Raw genomic sequence first — 26439 nt, 5'->3', positions numbered from 1 at the left:
AGGGTGTGAGGGTAATGCCTATGTGTATGGGGGGGTGACACTGCCCATGGGTGCTTGGGGGGGGGCACAAGCTCACTTCGATATCAATGCACCCTTTAAAATGGCCCAATCTCGAGTTCAGCTCCCCAGTGATTTAAAAAAGTTCTAAGTTTGGGTTAAACCAGTGAGAAACTCCCCAGGGCCTAAAAAAGTGACTAGCTGTTATTGAATAGCGGTGGGGAATTCACCGGCAGGGCCGGCATGCAATTTCCCCAAAAACCTGCCACAAATTAACTCAGAAACTTTTCTGGTAAATTGCGCCCATAATCACCAGCTAATGGTGCAATTAATTAGCTTAGTCAGTCTTTGACAGGTTGTGAGGTGAGTTAGGTCTGGTGGAGGTCTGCTTTCTCTGGCTAGTTCACTGCCTCGTACTGTACCTCATACTGTGCCCCGTCCTGAAGGAAACTCCTTTATTAGGACACTTCAGAAAACCAGGCAGGACAGAGATACCAAATGAGAGAATAATACAATCTCTTGGTCTGTTATTCTCTTCCAATATCATGTTACAAATCTCATAGAAGCAACATAGAGCAATACAGAACAAAAAAAAACCTTGACCAAACCATCATGTTGACAACGTGGGAAGTATTTTATAGGTGGAACTGAATTATATTGGATTCACTGGAATGCTATGAAAGCAACACAAATTGATTGATGACAAAGATTGCTTTCCAGTAAAATCTTTGCAGTCGATATTAGATTATCATTTGCTCATAATTGTATGTCTAAAATAAGAGTAACATGGAGTACATTTTTTAGACTTACTTACATAACACAATTGGGTATCAAAGGAGTTATTTCAACAAGGCATTTGCTAACTTATCTGGCAAATCTGCAAATTATGACGATGAAAGTACGTTGAAAAGACAAACTAGGGGTTCAGCACACACATAACCTTCCTAACTCGGTGTAGTTTAGATCACTTTTACCAGCTTCCTGGAATTTTCTCTCCCACCTACTGAAAATAGACTGAATTTTGCCCATTATCTCTTGCAAGTACCCCCATTAAAACAAAAAGCTGTAACCTAATTGAGATAGCTCAGAAATAATGATTCTGAGGTAATATCACCATTTGAGGAGTATGCCGACAGGAATGTCCCGTTCAGTATGTAAGGCAAGCTGCTGTCAGCAAGGGAGGGAATAGGAAGGTAATAATTGGCCACCACACATGGGTTGGGATGGAAAGTGAAGATCAAGGTTTCTACTCCTATCTAATAACCCTTGCATGTATGGCCAAGGCCGAGCTTGCTGTGATGCCTGCTCCAGATAGACAGTCTGCTAACACTCACCAACTCAAATATGTGCAGAGTGCTGGAGGGTGATAACTGCTTGTGGTACTGTATTCTGGGGAAATAATTAGACCAGAGGAGGGGAAGGGACGGAGAAAAACCCTCACAAATATCAACCAACAGGTTAAATTCTGCTTGCATGCAAACACACCCACAGTAAAAGTTTTTTTTTTGTAGCAGCAGGTTTAACTATCTAGCTAGTTAGTATATTGCTTAAGTCAATACACTTAGGAAGCAGTAAGGACACCAAACTACAGGTTTAATGTTCCTTACTGTTGGAATACTTGTAACTGTAATCTTTGGTATACAAGTACTGACACTCATATTTTTAACAGGGCTGTGTATCTGCATGAGAATACAGGCCAGTCAGGAGACTTCAGAAAACTGCATGGAATGTTCTTGCAGAAAGTACATCATTTCAACAAAGGGTGCCAGAAAGGCTAAGCCATTCTTTGTCAAATTGCAACATGTAGGCCATGAAATTGATAGAAACCTGCACAACAAATGCTGTTCCGTGGCAGCATTTTGAATTGTTGTACACAATACAAAACTGTGTGATTAATGCATTAATTAATGCATTGAAAAATCCCTTTTGTAGTAATGTGGCGGATGAGTAAAGCCACTGTGCCCTAAACAAGGCAGAATTCAATTTCTGTCAACAACATCAATGGAAACACATTCCTGCAAACTGGTAAACGTTGTTTTAGATAATTCTAAGCTTCACACATGGAAACTGGCAACAACGGGGGTACTGGACTTTGCAGCACTTTTCTACACAGAGACTTCAATAACAATGTAATTTTCAAAATAGTGTCAGGCAGTCCTCGGACTTACGACACAATTGGCTCCTGAAATCCGTGTTGTCAGTCGAAACGTTAGTCAGATCCGGTTTTCGCAGAGGAATAATGTTATGAATGTGATTGGTTCCTGAACCAAGGCGTAATACCCCATTTTCACGGAAATCTTTGTGAGATTCTGCTTCAGTATAATTGCTTTACAGTAGTATATTTCCCATGAGATAATAGTGCCTACACTTTCAGACACACTTCTACACTCTCTCTGAGAAATAATTTGTCCTTCCTGCAGTTGTAAAAGGTGGAACATAACAATTGGTAAAGACCAACAGTTTGCTGGTGGGCATCGTAAAGTTGAAACCAGTGTTGTAAAGTCAAAACAGGGTGTCAATTTATAAACGTTCGGGGTGCTGTTTCTGGTAACTCGAACGTCGTTAAGTCGAGGACTGCCTGTATACATCTCCGTGTCAATCTCAGTCCAGAATCAAATACCTTGGATTTTAGCATGCTAGTGTCATACTCCTTGGTTTTGGGCAGAAGCTCTGATGTTTAACATTAAACGTTCATCCACTACTCTCAGAAATTGTGATTTTAACATTGAAATCTTGAAACTTGCATGGTAAATTACTAAAAAAAAAAGCACATTTTATTACAATTAACAGATTTATGCTTCAATGATTATGGACTCTAAAAAATACAAGCAGTCCCATTTCCTAAAGGAATCAAGGGATAAGAGGATAGGGTGGGAAAATAGAATTGAGGTAGGTCAGCCAAGATTTTGGAATGGTTGAGTAGGCTCAAGAGGATATTCCAGCTCCCATTTATGTTCCTTTTGTGATTTGGGAATTTAAGATACTGGATAACATAATGCGTAGAAAATAAGTACCTTTTTCTACAGGTGGGTTGTTATGGAAAGAGGTTAATAGAGTTGTAGCCAATCTTTATCCCTCTAGGGGTCATGGACATGTATGGTGCTGGCCAGAAGGCGTATCAAGAACCGGCAGCATTTTTCTGATCTCGAGGATGGATCTCCTCTGGCACCTGCAGTTGAGCAGATCCACAGAGAGCACAGAGCAGCAGCTGTTGAGAAGTCAATGCTGTTGACAAGTCAATCTTTATAGATAAAACAATCTTAATCAGGGAATCCCAATTCTTATTGTGGAAAGGTGGGGGATCTGGTTTTAGCTTAAATTGTAGAGGAAAATATTGTGAAAGTTTAGTGGTTTTCAATATCACTGCTGCGCTTATGACAAGCAGGTAGAGCTCAGCAGACTTTGCACCACAAATTTGAATCCCTGTTATGTCGACTATTTCAAGTTCTGAGGTAAATGTCCTGTTCCTGGGAGTGTACAAGATGAAATGCAGGTTGTGGTAGTGAAATATATCATCTCACAGCCTCAAGGAATGGCAGAAAATGGACAGGTTGCCAACTGATCAAACAGTAATATAGAGGCAGTGAATATCTTACCACAGGGCTCAGCCTGGACTCAGGGATAACACTTTCCTCTGACTCCAGAGACTCAAGACCAGTGATGGACAACCTGGGCGAGTGAGTGACCCTCCTTCATCCCGGTGGGCCGCAAGATTGAAATTGGGCTTGTTCACTAACCATGATCCCATGAATAAGATTAAATACGTTTTAATATACGTCGAATATTTCATAAGTGTTATAGAAAATGGTTAATCGTTAACATATTAATATTGGGTGGTTACTATTGGGCAGCCAACGTGGCAATGATCCGTAAGTGGGTGATGGAGGGAGAGGGGGCGGCGTGGAAGAGGTTGGAGATGGCGTCCTGCAAAGGAACGAGTCTGGGGGCGCTGGTGATGGCACCGCTGCCGATCTCGCCAACAAAGTACACCACGAGCCCGGTGGTGGCGGCAACGCTAAAGATCTGGGGGCAGTGGAGACGGCACAGGGGTGCGATGGGAGCATCGGTGTGGTCCCCGATCAGAGACAACCATCGGTTTGTCCCAGGAAGGATGGACAGGGGGGTTCAGAGCTGGCATCGGGCAGGGATTAGAAGAATGGGGGACCTGTTCATTGACGGGACGTTTGCGAGCTTAGGGGCGCTGGAGGAGAAGTTTGGGCTACCCCCGGGAAATGCTTTCAGGTACATGCAAGTGAGGCTGTTTGTGAGGCGGCAGGTGAGGGAATTTCCGCTACTCCCGGCACAGGGGATTCAAGATAGGGTGATTTTGGGCATATGGGTCGGAGAGGGCAAGGTGTCGGCGATATAACAGGAGGGTATGAAAGAAGAGGGGGAGGCTTTGGCAGAGGAGCTGAAGGGTAAATGGGAGGAGGAGATTGAGGAGGGGCTATGGGCTGATGCCCTAAGTAGGGTTAATTCCTCTTCCTCGTGTGCCAGGCTCAGCCTGATACAATTTAAGGTGGTTCATAGAGCACATATGACAGGGGCGAGGCTGAGTAGGTTCTTTGGGGTGGAGGACAGATGTGGGAGGTGCTCAGGAAGTCCGGCGAACCATGTCCGTATGTTTTGGTCATGCCCGGCACTGGAGGGGTTCTGGAGGGGTGTTGCGGGAACAGTATCTAAGGTAGTGAAAGTCCGGGTCAAGCCAAGCTGGGGGCTAGCACTATTTGGAGTAGTGGCGAGCCGGGAGTGCAGGAGGCGAAAGAGGCCGGCATTCTGGCCTTTGCGTCCCTAGTAGCCCGGCAAAGGATATTGCTAATGTGGAAGGAGGCGAAGCCCCCCAGCATGGAGGCCTGGATAAATGATATGGCAGGGTTTATCAAGTTGGAAAGGATAAAGTTTGCCTTGAGAGGGTCTGCGCAGGGGTTCTACAGGCAGTGGCAACCGTTCCTAGACCATCTCGCGGAGCGTTAGATGAAGGTCGGACAGCAGCCGCAGCAGCCCAGGGGGGGAGAGGGGACATCGTTTGTGGTGGTGGGGGGGGGGTTGTTTGTAAGGTGGAAAATATTGTTGAAAAATTCTTAATAAAAACATATTTTTAAAAAAACATTAATAGAACTATCATCAACTTCAAATGGCAGAAACAAATGGAATATTTCCACTTTGGACTCAGCGGCAGCGCACAGTTCACACAGTCAATGTCAGCACGCACCTCACTTCACCTGCTCTTGCTTCAAGAACCTATCACTTCAGTCATACCGGCAGGAAAAAAACTATATGGACGGAAATCAGCGGAATGTGGCGACCCTGCGCGTGGGCAACGGTCAACACAATGTCTCATTTGCCGCACTCAGAACTTAGATAGGGGCTGGTTTAGCTCACTGGGCTAATTGGCTGGCTTTTAAAGCAGACTAAGGCAGGCCAGCAGCACGGTTCAATTCCCGTACCAGCCTCCCCGAACAGGCGTTGGAATGTGGCGACTAGGGGCTTTTCACAGTAACTTCATTGAAGCCTACTCGTAACAATAAGCGATTTTCATTTCATTCATTTTCATGTGACCCCCCGGTTTTCACCATTGCTCAAGACTCACACTCCAGTACAGTACTGAGGAAATACTGCACTGTCAGAGGAGACAGCACTGGAGGAATGAGAAGGGAACGTTGCACTGTTGGAGGTTAATACTGAGAAAGAGCTCTACTGTTGGTGGGACAGTCCTGAGGGAGAATTACACAGCAGTGTTAGGTGGGCAGTACTGAGGTGGGGTTCCATAGTTTAAGGCACAGGTTTAAACTGAGGCCCCACCTGCTGCCTTCTCCAGTAGATATAAAAGATCCCATAGCACTATTGAAAGAGCGGAGTAGTCCCGCCTGTTCTCCCTGACCAATATTGATCTCTCAACCAATGCCACTAAAAACAAATTATCTATCATATTGCTGTTTATGAGGCCTTGCTATATGCAAATTAACTTTTGTTATTCTTTCACAGGATGTGGATGTCGCAAGTTAGGCTACAATTTATTGTCCATCCTTAATTGCCCTCGAGAAGGTGCTGACAAGTCGCTGCAGTCTGTGTGTTACAGATACACCCAGAGTACCGTGAAGCCTAGATTACAACAGTGACTGTACTTCCAAATACTTCATTGGCTGTGAAGAGCTGAAGGACATCCTGAGGTGGTGAAAGGCTGTTATTTAAATGCAAGGTTAAAGTACAACAGGTTTGTTTGGAATCACTAGCTTTCGGAGCGTAGCTCCTTCATCAGATGACTCACCTGAGGAAGGAGCAGTGCTCCGAAAGCTAGTGATTCCAAACAAACCTGTTGCACTTTAACCGAGTATTGTGAGACTTCTTACTGTACCCACCCCAGTCCAATGCCGGCATCTCCACATCATTTAAATGCAAGTTATCTCTGTCTGTACCCTGCCTGCTAGTCTGGGATGGAAAGCACATCAGCAACAGAGATGTTTATAATACGGTGGTGAGAGGGATATTGAGAGAAATTCAGGGCTTGAAGAGTTATTGAGGAGACACAGACAAGTCAGAACCCAGGTGCCCTGAGGACAGAGGCAATTCTCTAAATTAAACATTTGCTCAGCTCTGCTCAACAGAAATATATCAAATTTTATTTGTACCTGGTACATTTCTACAATACCAGATAAGTTGATCTCCAAAGTACTTTTTTCATTCCTACAGTTTTGTCAAGTCTCAGAAACTGAAATGTCTTTAAATTATTTTTACTGGATGTTGAGGCAAAATGAGATTAACGTGGTTTATTTGTATTATTATTGCAATTTGATAATTTTGTCTGTTCAGAGTAACAGCTGGTTGTTGAGGATTGACATTGAAATGAGTGGCCTCGTTTCAAAGGTTTCTTGTATGTTGAAAATTAAATTTCTTCAATCAGTATTTGCTGAAGAATTCCTTCAATTTCAAAGTTATCAACAAGTTCTACTTTACATTGAATCAAAATCAGATAATTGAGATTATTCCATAAATTTCAAATTAGTTTAAAGTTTTGACTAAGCTTCTAAATATTTTAGACCGTGAGACGTAGGAGCAGAAATAGACCATTCGGCCCATCGAGTCTGTTCCACCATTCAATCATGGCTGATCTGATCTGACATTCCTCAACTCCAGATACCCGCTGTATCCCCGTAACCCTCGATTCCCTTACTGATTAAAAATCTGTCTATCGCAGCCTTGAACATACTGAACAACCCAGCCTCTGCGGTAAAGAATTCCACAGTTTCACACCCCTCTCAGAGAAAAAATCCCTCCTCATCTCTATCTTAAATGGATTACCCCCCCTTACTCTGAGATTATGCCCTCTGGTCCTAGACTCTACCACAAGAGGAAACAGTCTCTCAGCATTGACCCTGTCAAACCCCCTGAGAATCCGATATGTCTCAATAAAGTCACCTCTCATTCTTCTAAACTCCAATGAGCACAGGCCCGACCGACTCAACCTCTCCTCATAAAAAAAATCCCACCATACCCGGGTTCAACCCAGTGAACCTTCTCTGGGCTGCCTCCAATCCCAGTTTTTCTTTCCTTAGATAAGGGGACCAAAACTGTACCCAGAATTGCAGGTGCGGTCTAACTAGTGCCCTGTATAGTTTTAGCAGGACTTCCCTATTTTCATACTCCACTCCCTTTGAAATAAGAAATAAAATCCACCATTCCATTTGCCTTCCCTATTACCTGCTGAACTTAAGGTGGCTTTTTGTGATCTATGCAGAAGGACCCCCATCTCCCTCTGTGCTGCCGCTTTCTGCAGTATTTCTCCATTTAAATTATATTCAGCTCCTTTATTCTTCCTACCAAAGTGAATAACTTCACATTTTCATAAAGTGGGTTATTTTAATTTGTCCTCTGCATCTATGCTTTTTACCGGGTAATCTTGTCTTCCAAGAATTGATCAGTCCTGGGTAACAAAACATTTTGGTCAATCCTTTTTCAATTATCAAGTACTTGCAGACCAGAATACAATATAGATGCAGGATAAAGCTCCTGTTATATTGCCCCAGCAATGCATCTCCATCCCAGCTTTCCAAGAGCAGTGGTGCTGCACTTCATTTTCTCAAATCAGTTATTTTTGTGACTTTATTGAGATTGTCGAATGTCAGGCAAAATTTTAATTGATCCTTGGGCAATCTCACACATCTCCCCATGATGTGGAGATGCCGGCGTTGGACTGGGGTGAGCACAGTAAGAAGTTTTACAACACCAGGTTAAAGTCCAACAGGTTTGTTTCAAACACTAGCTTTCGGAGCGCTGCTCCTTCCTCAGGTGAATGAAGAGGTATGTTCCAGAAACATATATATAGACAGATTCAAAGATGCCAGACAATGCTTGGAATACGAGCATTAGCAGGTGATTAAATCTTTACAGATTTACAGATTACAGAGCTTGTTTGGGAATAGCATGAACAGAACAGGTTATGCAAAATGCATGGAGTAGGGGAAACCTAACATTTCACAAAAGAAACATATATTTGCTGGGATATAAAGTTTACACTACCGGCAGTAGGAACGGGATTTTAGATGACTTGATGTTGCAATGGTTTCTGGCGTGATCATAGTCAGAAATTTGAGTTGTTATCCTCCACTTTCCTGCTCGGTAATCTTTCTCCCATACACAGTGTTTATTATCATCATTCCTTTCACTCCCAAGTACTGATTTTAAACTGACATTTATACAGCATCTTTCATGTAATAAAATGTCCCAACATACCTCAATACGATTGAGCTGCTCTGAACAGGAAGGAACATAGTCTGTCAATTGTCCTTGATACAAGTCATCTGTGGAAGAAACATGATTCGGTAACAGCACACTCATACTTCCAATAATGTGGGGGGACTTATAGAAACATCACAGAATTGGTGTCAGCAACATTTTGATGTCTCATTATTACAAAAGTAGTTTTGTTGCTTCCTATTTATTCATGAAAACTTGGCTCAGTTGATCTTGCTTTTGTGCCAGAGTCAGAGAATTGTGGATTCAAGCTCCACCCGGAGACCTGGACACATAATCTCGGCTGACACCGTCAAGGGTGTCAACACTGAGAAACTGAGGCTCTGTTTGGCCTACGAGGAAAGGTTGAACAGTTTGTTTCTCCTTTCATTCATTTTTTCGGGATGTGGGCTTCGCTGGCTAGGCCAGCTTATGTTGCCCGTCCCCATGGTCCATGTGGTGTAGGTACACCCACTGTGCTATTAGAGAGAGAGTTCCAGCATTTTGCCCCAGCGACAGTGAAGGAACAGTGATATATTTCCAAGTCAGGATGGTGAGTGACTTTGAGATTAGAACATAGAACATAGAAAAATACAGCACAGAACAGGCCCTTCGGCCCACGATGTTGTGCCGAACCTTTGTCCTAGATTAATCATAGATTATCATAGAATTTACAGTGCAGAAGGAGGCCATTCGGCCCATTGAGTCTGCTCCAGCTCTTGGAAAGAGCACCCTACCCAAGGTCAACACCTCCACCCAACACTAAGGGCAATTTTGGACACTAAGGGCAATTTATCATGGCCAATCCACCTAACCTGCACATCTTTGGACTATGGGAGGAAACCGGAGCACCCGGAGGAAATCCACCCACACACGGGGAGGATGTGCAGACTCCGCACAGACAGTGACCCAAGCCGGAATCGAACCTGGGACCTTGGAGCTATGAAGCAATTGTGCTATCCACAATGCTACCGTGCTGCCCTTAAGAACAAATTAATCTACACTATATCAATGAGAGATCTTTTTTTTCTTTTGTACGATATTGTACTAAATGATATTCATTTTCTGGGCAGTTTGATGTTGAGGTTGTGTTTGTTATGAATGAAAATTTTCAATGACAATCTGTTTAAAAAAAAGCTGAGCTGACCTGATCAAACCAGACAAGATTCTGAGGGGGCTTGGTAAGATTCTCAAATTATATTTCTTCTGATGGAGGAAATTAGAAGCATGGGCACAGTTTAAAAATAAGGGGTCTCCCATTTAAGACTGAGCTGAGCAGAAGCTTCTTCTCTCCGAGGGTCATTAGTCTGTGGAATTCTCTTTCACAAAAAGCAGTGGAGATTGTGTCACTGAATATGTTCAAGGCTGAATTAGCCAGATATCTAATCAAATAAGGGAATCACGGGTAATGGGGATAAGCAGCAAAGTGGAACTAAGACTACAATCAGACGAGCTCTCATCTTATTGAATGATGGAGCAGGCTCAAAGGCTGTATAAGATAACAAGAACATAAGACCACAAGACGCAGGAGCATAAATAGGCCATTCGGCCCATCGAGTCTGCTCTGCCACTCAATGGAAACTCCACTTCCCCGCCTTGTCCCCATAACCGTCGATTCCCTTCCTGATTAAAAATCTGTCTCTCTCAGCTCTGAACATACTTAACAGCCAAGCTCCTACAACCCTCTGCAGTAAAGAATTCCACAGATTCACCACCCTCAGAGAGAAGGAATTCCTCCTCACCTTGCTTTTAAATGGGCGACCCCTGACTATGAGATTCTGCCCTCTGGTCCTAAACTCTTCCACAAGGGGAGACATCCTCTCAGCATTTACCCTGTCAAGTCCCTGACAATCCAATATCTCAGTAAGATTATCTCTCATTCTTCTCAACTTCAATGAGTACAGACCCACCTACTCAACCTCTCCTCATAAGAAAACCCCTCCATACCCGGTATCAAGCTATTGAACTTTCTCTGGACTGTCTCGAATGCCAGTCTATCTTTCCTTAGATAAGGGGATCAAACATGCTCACAGTATTCCAGGTGTGGTCTAGTATAGTATAGTTTTAGTAGGCTCCCTATTTTTATGCTCCATCCCTTTGAAATGAAGGCCAACATTCCATTTGTCTTCCCTATTACCCGCTGAACTTGCATGCTAGCTTTTTGTGATTTATTCATGTAGACCCCCAAATCCCGCAGCACATTCTCCATTTAAATAATATTCAGCGCTTTTATTCTCCCTCCAAAGTGCATGGGCGGTATTCTCCCCACCCCCACGCCGGGTGGGAGAATCGCCGGGGCGCGGCGCAAGTCCCGCCACGCCGCCCTGACACGTGATTCTCCCACCCACCAAAACCAGCGGCGCGAGAAACACGCCGGGCCGCTCGGAGAATCGCCGCTCGCCGTTTGCGGCGATGCTCCGGCCCGGATGGGCCGAGCGGCCGCTCCAACACGACAGGTTCCCGCCGGCGCCGGCCACACCTGGAACGGTGCGGGAACGCTGGGGGGGGGGGGGGGGTTCCTGCACCCGGGGGGGCCTCCGATGGGGTCTGGCCCACGATCGGGGCCCACCGATCGGCGGGCCGGCCTCGCTAAAGGAGGACCTCCTTTCCTCCGCCACCCTGCAAGATTCATCCGCCATCTTCTTGCGGGGCGGCCTCGGGGAGGACAACTGCGCATGCGCGGGTGATGTCATTTACGCGGTACCGCTTTTTATGCGGCGCCAAGGCCCAGCGCGCGTAAAAGACGCGCCCCCGCTCCTAGCCCCCCGCAGGCGGGAGAATAGGGGGCTGGGAGCGGGCTCCGACGCCGGAGTGAAACAGTCCGGTTTTCGTTCCGGCGTCGGGGCTTTGTCTCCCTTTGGGAGAATCACGCCCCATAACTTTACATTTTCCTACACCACAAAGAACAAAGAACAAAGAAATGTACAGCACAGGAACAGGCCCTTCGGCCCTCCAAGCCCCTGCCGACCATGCTGCCCGACTAAACTACAATCTTCTACACTTCCTGGGCCCGTATCCCTCTATTCCCATCCTATTCATATATTTGTCAAGATGCCCCTTAAATGTCACTATCAGTGACACATTCCATCTGTCGTGTTTTTGCCCACTCACTTAATCTGTTTGTATCCCTCTGTAGGCTCTTTGTGTCATCTCACCTCTTGCCTTCCCACCTATTTTTATGTCATCCAAATACTTGGTTTTAGTACTTTAACGTCCCTCAGCCAAGTCATTCATATATATTGTAAATAATTGTGGCCCAGCACTGATCACTGTGGCACTCCACTAGTTACAGGTTGCCATCCTGTAAATTCTCCTCTTAACCCAACTCTCTCCCATTTCCCCTTCATTTCCCCTGATCAGGGGGTTGGATAGGGTGGACAGTGAGAGCCTTCTCCCACGGATGGATATGGCTGGCACAGGGGGACATAACTTTAAACTGAGGGGTAATAGATATAGGACAGAGGTCAGAGGTAGGTTCTTTACGCAAAGAGTAGTGAGGCCGTGGAATGCCCTACCTGCTACAGTAGTGAACTCGCCAACATTGAGGGCATTTAAAAGTTTATTGGATAAACATATGGATGATAATGGCATAGTGTAGGTTAGATGGCTTTTGTTTCGGTGCAACATCGTGGGCCGAAGGGCCTGTACTGCGCTGTATTGTTCTATGTTCTATGTTCTATTTATATTATATTAAGTATTGCTAAATGCTCTGCTATTACATCCTTTATAATGGACTCTAACATTTTCCCAATAACAGATGCTAAGCTAACTGGCCTACAAACTCATATTTAATTTAGGGGAGGCAGTGGCGTTATTACTGGATTACTAATCTAGAGACCAGGATAAAATCTGGGGACCAGCGTTCTAATCCCACTGTATTTTTGGGACGTTATTAGTGCCTTCCACCATGAAGACTGACACAAACATCTTATTTAATCGAAAGAGAAAATGCTGGAAAACCTCAGCAAGTCCGGCAGCATCTGTACGGAGAGAAAAGAGCAAACATTTCAAGTCCGATGACTCCGTGTCCAAACTTTGTCAAAACATTCTCTAAGGGATCTTTGTTCACTTTGGCCTCTCTCTTCCATTTTATATATTTAGGGGCTGTTTAGCACAGGGCTAAATCGCTGGCTTTGAAAGCAGACCAAGGCAGGCCAGCAGCACGGTTCGATTCCCGTAACAGCCTCCCCGAACAGGCGGCGGAATGTGGCGACTAGGGGCTTTTCACAGTAACTTCATTTGAAGCCTACTTGCGACAATAAGCGATTTTCATTTCATTCATTTAAATAAGTTCTTGCTCCTATTGTATTATTCTGTGTTCAAAATTGTTAGGGGCTTCTAAAGAGAGATATGGAGAAACTGTTCACTAGCGACAGGACGGTCAATAATTAGGACATAAATTTAAGACCATAAGACACAGGAGCAGAATTAGGCCACTCGGCCCATCGGGTCTGCTCCTCCATTCAATCATGGCTGATATTTTAGATTACTATTTCAAAATTTGGGGCAGGGGAGGCCAGGTGAGGGAAAAAATTAGGACAATGTTTTGTAAATGGAATGAATTGTTATGATCTGGGATGCACGTCCAGAGAGAGGGGTGGAAATTGATTCAATACTAACTGTCAAAAGAAAATTGAATAAATAGTTGAAAAGGAGAAATGCTCAGGGTATCGGGGAAAGAGCAGAGGGGAGTGAGACAAATCTTCGAATTCAACCATCTCGGAACTGAAATGCTGCAAAGTCTTCGAAGCTTTTTGAACTTACTCTGGCCTCCTTCAGCTTCGCCACCTGCTTCAATTTTATCAATGAAATCATTTGAATTCCATTTTGTGATTTCTTGAGGGAAGATCTCCTCATTGTCTGAAAAATCTTCTGGAAAGATTAAAGGGAAATATGAGGACCGAATATGAATTATTTTGACACCTCCTAAGGCAGCAAGAATTCTTTGGATGTAAACACAAAGAGAAATCAAAAAATACTTAACCTCTATATAAACAATGACCATTAGAGTACAGTAAGGAGGAACATGAGGCCCATTAATCCTCATTATCAGTTACACAATGCAGTTCCAATACACTATCCCCCTCAATCAGCCTGCTGGAAGCTATGATTTCCTAGCTTGTCCTTCCTTCCCGTTTTATGACCCTTGCTCTATTGGTATAATTCCCATATTCAGTGATAGAAACAGTCCTGGACAATGAGTAAATTACAGGAAATAATTAAGAGTTCAGACAGTGAAGATCGTCTGTGCGGAATCTGCATGTTCCCCTGTGTCTGCGTGGGTTTCCTCCGGGTGCTCCGGTTTCCTCCCACAAGTCCCGAAAGATGTGCTGTTAGGTAATTTGGATATTCTGAATTCTCCCTCCATGTACCTGAACAGGTGCCGGAATGTGGGGACTAGGGGCTTTTCAAGATAAAGATAGATCGTTTTTTGGAGAATAAAGGGATTAAGGGTTATGGTGTTCGGGCCGGAAAGTGGAGCTGAGTCCACAAAAGATCAGCCATGATCTCATTGAATGGTGGAGCAGGCTCGAGGGGCCAGATAGCCGACTCCTGCTCCTAGTTCCTATGTTCTTTTTCACAGTAACTTGATTGCAGTGTTAGTGTAAGCCTACTTGTCACAATAAAGATTATTTGTATTATTGTTATTATTATTAATAAACGTTTGTCACTTGCCTGCTTTTGTATTCCAATACCTCATATGAAGCCCGAGGTCCCATATGTTTTGCTAACCACTTCCTCATGTGTCCTGCCATCTTCAAAAATCTATGCACATGAACCCCAGGTCCCTTTGGCCTGTGCACCTTTAGAACTGGGCCATTTAGTCAATATTGCCTCTCCCCATCCCTTCAGCCAAAACACACCTCCTTTTCTGTACTAAATTCTATCCGCCACTCATCTGCCCATTCTGCTAGCCTATCCATGTCTACTTTCAATCAACTGGTATCATTCTCACCATCGTCACACCTCCAAGTTTGGAAAATTTTGAAATTTTACTCTGTATTCCAATATCCAAGTCATTTCTACACATCAGGAAAAGCAGCGAACCTTGGAGACCATCTCCGGTGTCAAAAACAACCAATTACCAGGGCACATTGTTTCCCGTCCTTCACCCAATTCCCAATTCAAGGTGACACTGGGTGACATTCCATGGGCCTTAATTTTGTTAACTAGGATTTTGTCTGTATTCTTTCACTGGGTGGAGGCATTAATGGCTGAGCCAGCATTCATTGCCCATCCTGAATTTCCCTTGAGAAGGTGGTGATGAGTCACCTTCTTCAACCACTGGAGTCCACGGTACAATTAGGGAGAGAGTTCTCGGATTTTGACCCAGCAAGAGTGAAGGAATGGAGATATAATTCCATGTCAGAATGGTGTGTGGCTACGAGGGGAGCTTGTAGATTACGGTCTTTCCACGCATCTACTGATGTTGTCCTTCTTGGTGGTAGAGGTCACAAATGTGGAAAGTGCTGTGACAGGAGGGTTGAAAAATTGCTGCTGTGCATCTGTAGATGGTAAACCCACAGTGTTGCCACTGTGCGCCAATGGTGAAGGAGGGAGTGAGGGTTGAAGGTGATGGATTGGGTGCCAATCCCGCGGGCTGCTTTGTCCTGGATTGTGTCAAGTTTCTTGCATGTTGCTGGAGCAGTACTCATCCAGGCAAGTGGAGAGTATTCCATTACACTTGTGCCTTGTAGATAATAGTCTTTATTACTGTCAGAAGTAGGCTTATATTAAAACTGCAATGAAGTTACTGTGAAAATCCCCTAGTCGCCACATTCCGGAGCCTGTTCGGGTACACAGAGGGAGAATTCAGAATGTCCAATTCACCTAACAAGCATGTCTTTCGGGACTTGTGGGAGGAAAGCGGAGCACCCGGAGGAAACCCACGCAGACACGAGGAGAACGTGCAGACTCCGCACAGACAGTGACCCAAGCGGGAACAGGCTTTGAGAAATCAGGAGGTGAGTTACTCTCTGCATAATTTACAGCCTCTGACCTGCTCTTGTAGCCACAGTGCTTATACGGGTGGTTCAGTTCAATCTCTAATCAATGGTAACCCCCAAAATGTTGATAATGGGGGAATTCGGTGATGGCAATGCTACTGGATATCATTGGATTGGATTTGTTTATTGTCACGTGTACCGAGATACAGTGAAAAGTATTTTTCTGCGAGCAGCTCAACAGATCATTAAGTACATGAGAAAAAAAGGGAATAAAAGAAAATACATAATAGGGCAACACAACATATACAATGTAACTACATAAGCACTGGCATCGGATGAAGTATACAGGGTGTAGTGTTAATGAAGTCAGTCCATAAGAGGGTCTGGTTGGAGATGGTCATTGCCTGACACTTGTGTGGTACAAATGTTGCTTGCCACCTATCCGCCCAAGCCTGAAAGTTGAGCAGGTCTTGCTGCATATGGACAGGGACTGCTTCCATATCTGAGGAGTCACGAATGGTGCTGAACATTTAGGGGCGGCATGGTGGCACATTGGTTAGCCTCACTGCTGCCTCACAGCTCCAGGGACCCGGGTAAATTCCGGCCTCGGGTGACTGTCTGTGTGGAGTTTGCACTTTTTCCGCTTGTCTATGTGGGTCTCCTCCGGGTGCTCCGGTTTCCTCCCACAGTCCAAAGATGTGCAAGTTAGGTGGATTGGCCATGCTAAATTGCCCCGTAGTCTCAAAAAGGTTAGGTGGGGTTACTGGATTGCAGAGGTGGGGGCTTAAGTTTTGCAGGGGCTCGTGCACACTCAATGGGCCGAATGGTCTCCTTCTGCACTGTAAATTCTATGATTCTCTGATTGCGCAATAATGCGCAAACATCCCCATTTCTGACCTTATGGTGGCGGGATGGTACTTTGTCAAATGTTTTTGGAAAATCATATAGATCCGTGTAAGATGTATAAATCCATACATGTTAAATGTTTATAGTTGGTTTGTTATGCTATTGAGGATATATGGATGATGGCCATTGTTTGATTAAAGACTAAGTGCCTATATAAACAGAGTGAGCTGGGGTATTGAGTGAGTGATTAGGAGGCAGAGATCTGTAATGCTTCATCCTCTGAAGTAGAGACTCAATGGGCTGAATGACCTCCTTCTGCAATGTAGGGATTCTATGATTCTATACAAGATTTCAGAGATTCTCTTTGGGTTCAGTGCCTGCTTTGAAATGATTGGATTGTGACGTGGACAGGCTCCTGGTCTTCACTGGAGTTTGAGTCTCAGAAAGAGGCACAATTTTTCATCAGATGTCTGAGGTTTTGACAAAATTCCTGCGAAAGCAGCAATTTCCAGCCGCGTGCACGGCACAGATGGGACATTTGACAGTGGCGCAAAAGATGGAGGATTCAATGATATGATTTTCACAGTAACTTCATTGTAGTGTTAATGTAAGCCTACTTGTGACAATAATAAAGATTCTTATTATTATTATGGGGTGATTCGAGGGTGTTCTGCAATGGGGCACAGGCAACAATACAACAGAAGATTCACAGACAAAATGATGATGGAGACCTTCCTGACAAATCTGGCAGACTACAGGATTGGAGTGAGATCTAACAGAAATGAAATGAAATGAAAATCAGTTATTGTCACAAGTCGGCTTCAAATGAAGTTACTGTGAAAAGCCCCAACTCGCCACATTCCGGCGCCTGTTCGGGGAGGCTGTTACAGAAGGACAGTCCGAGGAACAATCTGGTTGAAATGTCATTTAGAGGCACTCAGTAATAAGGATGGAAGTAAAGGAATATGAATATGAAAGTTCTACTCGATTCAGGTTCGGGGCTGGCAAAACGTAAGTAACTGAAAAGCGTGGTGATTCCATGCAGAATAGCTTGGGTAAGCTATTAGTACAGATGTAGTATGAAGTGGGACACCCTTGCTGCTGAGCAAGCCATCCAATGGAAATGGACAAATCAAATTGGACATTCAACATGTCAGTAGATTTGCAATTTTAAAAGCCTGATTGGGTAAATTGGCTCACACGGTGGCACAGTGGTTAGCACTGCTGCCTCACAGAGCCAGGGACCCGGGTTCAATTCCAGCTTTGAGTGTCTGTGTGGAGTTTGCACGTTCTCCCAGTGTCTGCGTGGATTTCCTCCGGGTGCTCCAGTTTCCTCTCTCAGTCCAAAGATGTGCAGGTTGTAGCCACCTGGGATGGCTACTTGTGGTGGTATCATTTGATACCTGGCGACTCTAAGCATTAGGACATAGACAACATAGAAAGAAGGGCAAATTCACTGATTGCCATAATTGCAACAGAGCCACGGAAAGGACAGAGGAAAGAGTACAGGACAGAAAAGGCACCAAGGTTAGGTGGATTGGCCATGTTAAATTGCCCCTTGGTGTCCACAAAGGTTGGAAGGGGTTACTGGATTACAGGGATAGGGTGGACGTGTGGGCTTAAGTGGGGTTGTCTTTCCAAGGGCTGGTGCAGACTCGGTGGGCCAAATGGCCTCCTTCTGCACTGTAAGTTCTATATTTTATCACACTTCTTCAGTAATCTCTTCAATAGGCTTTGTGTACTGGTATATGCCAAATGTATAGGAGGAAGTGGCATCGTGGTATTGTCTAGTCCAGAGACCCAGGATAATGATCTGGGGACCTGTGTTCAAATCCCACTCCGGCAAGTGGTGGAATTTAAACTGAGTAAAATATCTGGAATTAAAAGTCTAGTGACTAGGCAGTGTAGCACTGTTGCTTCACAGCACCAGGGTTTGATTCCCGGCTTGGGTCACTGTCTGGGTGGAGTCTGCACGTTCTCCCTGTGTCTGTGTGGGTTTATTCCGGGTGCTTGGTTTCCTCCCACATGTCCCGAAAGATGTGCTTGTAACGTAATTTGGACATTCTCAATTCTCCCTCCGTGTACCCGAACAGGCGCTGGAATGTGGTGACTTGGGGATTTTCACAGTAACTTCATTGCAGTGCTAATGTAAGCCCACTTGTGACACTAATAAAGATTATTATTATGATGATTATTGTTATCTGTACCTTGTGCATCGAAGAATTCATCATCCGAGCTGTCATCAGAATCTCGAGCAATGCTCTGCATTCGCCAGTCTGCTATATTGTGACGTGAAGGACTAGCTGAGAAACAAAGAAACATCTGTCAGAGGTCAACCTACCACCAATATAAGCATGGTGCAGAAATAGTAACTGCTAAAAAGTGGCATGATAAAGTTGCCACGTCACTTGCACATTTATATTACATATATCCAAGAACTCAGTGGAAACAATGCAAGTAATATTCTATACATCTAAACACTGAAGTGCAATGTTTGTTCTGTTACATGAAGCAGAAGGGAAGAATATTTGGGCTGTTCAATTTGTTGGTTTATGGCTCTTTTTCCTCATAAATTGTCAACATGGTGAAAGATTTACAGCATCATGTACTAAAGCAAAGGTCACAGGAGCCTCCGTACATAAACTAGCAATCAGAACCCATTTACCTGCTACCTTACTGTTATAATTAGTTCATTTACTGTGATGGCTGGTCTGTGTTTAGATCAAAAGCTCAAATGCCCAGATGTAATTTGGGTATTTCAGCCACCTGATCCTGTTGCCAGGGTGACTCTGGATCAGGCTGCCCAGTGTTGCTGGTCTATTTGAGGTACAGACGGTGAATGCTGAGAGATTATTTCCAGTGGTCAGGGAATTCAGAACATGTGGACACAGTCTCAGGATAGACAACCAACCATTTAGGACAGAGATGAGAAATTCCTTAACTCAAATAGATGTCATAGAGTCGTAGATGTTTACAGCAGGGAAACAGGCCCTTCGGCCCAGCTTGTCCATGCCGCCCAGTTTCTATCACTAAGCTAGTCCCACTTGCCCACATTTGGCCCATATCCCTCTATACCCACCCTGCCCATGTAACTGTCTAAATGCTTTTTAAAGGAAAAAATTGTACCCGCCTCTACCACCGTCTCTGGCAGCCCGTTCCAGATGCTCACCGCCCTCTGTGTGAAGGAATGTCCCCTCTGGTCTCTTTTGTATCTCTCCCCTCAAGCCTATGTCCTCTAGTTCTAGACTCCTCTACCTTTGGGAAAATATGTCGACTATTTATCTCATCTATGCTCCTCATTATTTTATAAACCTCTATAAGTTCACCCCAAAGCCTCCTACACTCCAGGGAAAAAAGTCCCAGCCTACCCAGCCTTATAACTCAGATCATCAAGTCCTGGTAGCATCCTCGTAAATCTCTTCTGCACTCTTTCTGGTTTAACAATATCCTTCCTGTAATAGGGTGACCAGAACTGAACACAGTATTCCATGAGTGGCCTTACCAATGTCTTGTACAACTTCAACATGACGTCCTAACTCCTGTATTCAATATTCTGACCAATAAAACCTAGCATGCGGAATGCCTTCTTCACCACCCTGTCCACCTGCGACTCCACCTTCAAGGAGCTATAAACCTGTACCCCTAGATCTCGTTGTTCTGTAACTCTCCCCAACTCCCTATCATTAACTGAGTAGGTCCTGTCCTGATTTGAGCGACCAAAATGCATCACCTCACATTTATCCAAATTAAACTCCATCTGCCATTTATCGGCCCACTGGCCCAATTGGTCAAGATCCTGTTGCAATCTGATATAACCTTCTTCAAAGGGCTGTAAATCTTTATAATTCTCTACCCAGAGGGTTGTGGATGCTGATCATTGAATATATTGAAGGGTGGTCGAGAGAGATTTTTGGTCTCATGGGGAATGAAGGATCTGGGGAGTGCGGTGAAAAATGGAGCTGTCGCCCATGACCAGCATTGATCATATTGAATGACGGGGCAGGATTGATGACCGGGAGATCTACTCCGGCTCCTATTTCATATGTTCTTATGTGCAGTAAAATTGTGACATGTCAAACTTAAATTCAGCAACTATCTCCGCCAACATAATAGCAAATCTCATACAATGATGCCCAGGATAAACTGGAATTTAACACTTAACTCCGCATGAGCCAAACTTGTCTAAGCTTTTCATTTAACCGCGCTGACCAGACAAGACTGCAAAATCATGGAGCACAGGAATACCCAGCATTTGACATCAATCCCTCCCTGCCAGCGAAAGGATGTGCAAACCCTGCGAATCTGGCTACATCTGTGAGAAAAGTAAAATGTCGTCAATCAGGCAGAAGATGAAGTTGATGCAGCAAGTGAAAAACTGTGGCGGGAAGTGTAAAGCAGAAATTGTTAAAAAGTGGCAGATTCCATCGATTTTCTTCACCATTATGAAACACAAAGCAAAATCCTGGAACGGAAGAGAAAATGCTGGAAAATCTCAGCAGGTCTGGCAGCATCTGCAGGGAGAGAAAAGAGCTAACGTTTCAAGTCCGATGACTCTTTGTCAAAGCTACAGGCAGATAATGTGAGAAATATTTATACTGTGGAGTGAGAATGAAAGATGAGTCATAGCCACAGAAACCCAGGGTGGCCGGGTGCTAATGGCACAGAAACCAAGGGGAAAGAGCGCTAATGGCCACAGAAACCAAGGGGAAAGAGTGCTAATGGCAGTCCCCAGAGAGGACAAAAGGTGTGAAAGGCCAAACAGCAGAGAAACTAACATCAGAGGATGAACTGTAAATGTGGGGGGAGTGGGAGGGGAACAAACATAGAACATAGAAGATACAGCACAGAACAGGCCCTTCGGCCCACGATGTTGTGCCGAACCTTTGTCCTAGATTAATCATAGATTATCATTGAATTTACAGTGCAGAAGGAGGCCATTCGGCCCTTTGAGTCTGCAACAGCTCTTGGAAAGAGCACCCTACCCAAACTCAATACCTCCACCCAACACCAAGGGCAATTTGGACATTAAGGGCAATTTATCATTGGCCAATTCACCTAACCCACACATCTTTGGACTGTGGGAGGAAACCGGAGCACCCGGAGGAAACCCACGCAGACACGGGGAGGACGTGCAGACTCCGCACAGACAATGACCCAAGCCGGAATCGAACCTGGGACCATGGAGCTGTGAAGCAATTGTGCTATCCACAATGCTACCGTGCTGCCCTTAAGAACAAATAAATCTACACTATATAATTTTCCCGTAATCTATGTACCTATCCAATAGCTGCTTGAAGGTCCCTAATGTTTCCCACTCAACTACTTCCACAGGCAGTGCATTCCATGCCCCCACTACTCTCTGGGTAAAGAACCTACCTCTGATATCCCTCCTATATCTTCCACCTTTCACCTTAAATTTATGTCCCCTTGTAATGGTTTGTTCCACCCGGGGAAAAAGTCTCTGACTGTCTACTCTATCTATTCCCCTGATCATCTTATAAACCTCTATCAAGTCGCCCCTCATCCTTCTCCGCTCTAATGAGAAAAGGCCTAGCACCCTCAACCTTTCCTCGTAAGACCTACTCTCCATTCCAGGCAACATCCTGGTAAATCTTCTTTGCACCTTTTCCAAAGCTTCCACATCCTTCCTAAAATGAGGCGACCGGAACTGTACACAGTACTCCAAATGTGGCCTTACCAAAGTTTTGTACAGCTGCATCATCACCTCACGGCTCTTAAATTCAATCCCTCTGTTAATGAACGCGAGCACACCATAGGCCTTCTTCACAGCTCTATCCACTTGAGTGGCAACTTTCAAAGATGTATGAACATGGACCCAAAGGTCTCTCTGCTCCTCCACAATGCCAAGAACTCTACCGTTAACCCTGTATTCCGCATTCATATTTGTCCTTCCAAAATGGACAACCTCACACTTTTCAGGGTTAAACTCCATCTGCCACTTCTCAGCCCAGCTCTGCATCCTATCTATGTCTCTTTGCAGCCGACAAAGAGGAGACAGGTGAAGGAAAGGTGGATAAGATTGGGTGGGGGGGGGGGGGAATTTAACTGTATATTAAGAAAGAAAGAAATGGTAAAAGGCAGTTAAAATGAAATGAAAACAAATGGGTCGAGGTGGGGTAGAGCTGATCTGAAGTTGTTGGATTCGATGTTGAGGCCGGAAGGCGTGTCTAACTGGAAGATGAGATGTTGTTCCTCCAGTTTGCGTTGAGCTTCACTGGAACATTGCAGCAGGCCAAGAACAGACATATGGGCAGGGGAGCAAGGTCTTGTGTTAAAATGGCAAGTAACGGGAAGGTCAGGGTCCTGAATGCGCACAGACCGAAGATGCTCAGCAAAGCGATCACCCAGTCTGCGTTTGGTCTCTCCGATATAGAGGAGACCACATTGGGAGCAGCGAATGCAGTAGACCAAATTGGAAGAGGTGCAAATGAAACGCTGCTTATCCTGGAATGAGTGTTTTGGGCCTGGGATGTTAAGCATGGAAGAGGTAAAGGGGCAGGTGTTACACCTTCTACGATTGCATGGGAATGTGCCATAGGTGATGGGAGAGGTGCTGGGTATGGTGGAGGAGTGGACTAGATTGTCCCGGAGGGAACGGTCTCTGCGGAATGCTGGCAGAGGGAGTGAAGGGAAGATGTGTTTGGGGTCTGTGGAAGAATTCCCGGAGCCTCATTCGCCTGATGAATTCCTCCGTGTCTGCCGCGAGACTGATGGGGTCCATTTTGGTGGTGGTGCAGAAATTGAGCCCTCTGCTGAGGACTTCGATTTCGTCTGGTTGAAGGGTGTAGTCTGACAAGTTGACAATAGATTTCCCTATATTGTTTTCTACTGTGACCCCAAGAGGCCAGCAGCGAACCCAAGCAGACTACCAATGAACCGGAACAGCAGACCGAGAGATCTGCGGTGCGGCAACCGAAGAGGAAAGAGTCGAATTGGACTCCTCCGGAAGGCCGTTACCCTAGACTCGACATGTATGCTCAAGCCGTCAGGAGTCGCGTCAATGCCAGATTCATCAGTCGCATTCACAAGACAGCCCCGAACATCACCCAAGCACAACGCAATGCCATCCGCGCTCTCAAGACCAACCGCAGCATCGTCATCAAACCAGCAGACAAAGGAGGGGCCACTGTCATACTGAACAGAACGGACTACTGTAAAGAAGTATACCGACAACTGAACAACCAAGAACACTACAGACAGTTACCCGCAGATCCGACCAAGGAACACATCCGCCAACTTAACAGACTGATCAAGACATTGGATCCAGATCTTCAGAGCACCCTACGTGCTCTCATCCCACGTACTCCCAGCATTGGAGATCTCTACTGCCTCCCAAAACTACACAAGGCCAACACACCAGGCCGTCCTATCGTTTCAGGCAATGGGACCCTCTGTGAGAACCTCTCTGGCTACATCGAGGGCATCTTGAAACCCATCGTACAAGGTACGCCCAGCTTCTGTCGCGACACGACGGACTTCCTACAGAAACTCAGCACCCATGGACCAGTTGAACCAGGAACATTCCTCGTCACAATGGACGCCTCGGCACTCTATACCAGCATCCCCCATGACGACGGCATTGCTGCAACAGCCTCAGTACTCAACACCGACAACTGCCAATCACCAGACGCAATTCTGCAACTCATCCGCTTCATTCTGGATCACAACGTCTTCACCTTCGACAACAAGTTCTTCATCCAGACGCACGGAACAGCCATGGGGACCAAATTCGCACCCCAATACGCCAACATCTTCATGCACAAGTTTGAACAAGACCTACTCACCGCACAGGACCTTCAACCGACGTTATACACCAGATACATCGATGACATTTTTTTCCTTTGGACCCACGGCGAAGAATCACTGAAACGACTACACGATTACATCAATAAGCTCCATCCAACCATCAGACTCACCAGGGACTACTTTCCAAAATCAGTTGCATTCTTGGACACACTCGTCTTCATCAAGGACGGTCACCTCAGCACTTCGCTTTACCGCAAGCCCACGGATAACCTCACGATGCTCCACTTCTCCAGCTTCCACCCTAAACACATTAAAGAAGCCATCCCCTATGGACAAGCTCTCCGTATACACAGGAACTTCTCAGACGAGGAGGAGCGTAACAGACATCTACAGACGTTGAAAGATGCCCTCGTACGAACGGGATATGGCGCTCGACTCATCGATCAACAGTTCCAACGCGCCACAGCAAAAAACCGCACCGACCTCCTCAGAAGACAAACATGGGACACAACCGACCGAATACCCTTCGTCGTCCAGTACTTTCCTGGAGCGGAGAAACTACGACATCTTCTTCACAGCCTTCCACACGTCATCGATGAAGATGAACATCTTGCCAAGGTCATCCCCACAACTTGCCTTCAAACAACCGTGCAACCTCAAACAAACCATTGTTTGCAGCAAACTACCCAGCCTTCAGAACAGTGACCACGACACCACACAACCCTGCCATGGCAATCTCTGCAAGACGTGCCAGATCATCGACATGGATACCACTATTACACGTGAGAACACCACCCACCAGGTACGCGGTACATACTCGTGCGACTCGGCCAACGTTGTCTACCTCTGCAGGAAAGGATGTCCTGAAGCGTGGTACATTGGCGATACCATGCAGACGCTGCGACAACGAACGGACATCGCGCGACAATCACCAGGCAGGAATGTTCCCTTCCAGTCGGGGAACACTTCAGCAGTCAAGGGCATTCAGCTTCTGATCTCCGGGTAAGCGTTCTCCAAGGCGGCCTTCAGGACGCGCGACAACGCAGAATCGCCGAGCAGAAACTTATAGCCAAATTCCACACACATGAGTGCGGCCTCAACCGGGACCTGGGATTCATGTCGCATTACATTCATCCCCCACCATCTGGTCTGGACTTGCGAAATCGGACCAAGTGTCCTGGCTTGAGACAATTCACACCTCTTTAACCTGGGGTTACCCCATCTCTGGATCTGTAAACACTTAATTAACTGCGAATGCTCGGATTCCAAGCATTGTCTGGCATCTTTGAATTTGTCTATATGTATGTTTCTGGAACATACCTCTTCATTCACCTGAGGAAGGAGCAGTGCTCCGAAAGCTAGTGACATCGAAACAAACCTGTTGGACTTTAACCTGGTGTTGTAAGACTTCTTACTGATCTCACCCCAGTCCAACGCCGGCATCTCCACATCATGGAACAAAATGGTGACAGAAGCCACAATTGCCAACTATCTTCGCCTTGCTGGGTTCAACAGGTTATGGCTGCACAAAGTGTCAAAAAGGCAAAGGAGTAGGGTGAGGCCAACCAACCCACTGATAAGGAATTTCCCGCTCGCCTGGAGGAGACTGCATGGAAATTCCAGCAAAGATAACCTTAGAAACTTACACCGAGGTGGATGATGCTGAACAACAGAACTCGGAGGATAAAACTGCAAAATGCAGTGCGTTCTTCAATCGAGGAGCCTGATGACCCGAAAGAGCTAATGAATGTCTTCCTACTCTCCCACCTGTTTCCCTAGCCAATGCCGCAAAGATGCTCCAGGATATTGGACTGCAGTAAATAAACAGGCACACATATGCAGAAACATACAGAGAAATAGAAGCAGGAGGAGGACATTCGGCCCTTCGAGCCTGCTCCACCATTCGTTATGATCATGGCTGATCATCAAGTTCAATACCCTGATCCCGCCTTCCCCCCATATCCCTGGATCCCTTTAGCCCCAGGAGCTTTATCTAATTCCTTCTTGAAATTACACAATGTTTTGGCCTCAACTACTTTCTGTGGGAGTGAATTCCACAGATTCCCCGCTCTCTGGGTGAAGAAATTTCTCCTCACCTCAGTCCTAAAAGTTTCCCCCTTATCCTCAAACTATGACCCCTAGTTCTGGACTT

The 26439-nt window shown here is 45.5% G+C and overlaps 1 protein-coding gene across 10 annotated transcripts in view; it reads right to left on the bottom strand.

The window, feature by feature from the left end:
• Nucleotides 1-26439, bottom strand: part of pitpnm2 (phosphatidylinositol transfer protein, membrane-associated 2) — a 764809-nt gene that overhangs the window by 101496 nt on the left and 636874 nt on the right. For 7 of the 10 annotated variants that reach the window (XM_072515369.1, XM_072515480.1, XM_072515566.1 and 4 more), the window contains 3 exons: nucleotides 18728-18823; nucleotides 13492-13599; nucleotides 8728-8795 (listed from right to left, as the gene is read on the bottom strand). In XM_072515369.1, coding sequence (XP_072371470.1) covers nucleotides 8728-8795; nucleotides 13492-13599; nucleotides 18728-18823 — 272 coding nt within the window. The remainder of the gene's footprint in view (nucleotides 1-8727; nucleotides 8796-13491; nucleotides 13600-18727; nucleotides 18824-26439) is intronic. The other 3 variants (XM_072515564.1, XM_072515876.1, XM_072515519.1) reach the window with 2 other exon arrangements.

The sequence above is a fragment of the Scyliorhinus torazame genome, chromosome 1 (genome assembly GCF_047496885.1).
Source record: "Scyliorhinus torazame isolate Kashiwa2021f chromosome 1, sScyTor2.1, whole genome shotgun sequence".
Lineage (NCBI taxonomy): Eukaryota > Metazoa > Chordata > Chondrichthyes > Carcharhiniformes > Scyliorhinidae > Scyliorhinus > Scyliorhinus torazame.
The sequence above is the reverse complement of the archived record's forward strand: the minus strand, read 5'-3'. Positions and strand labels throughout refer to the sequence as shown.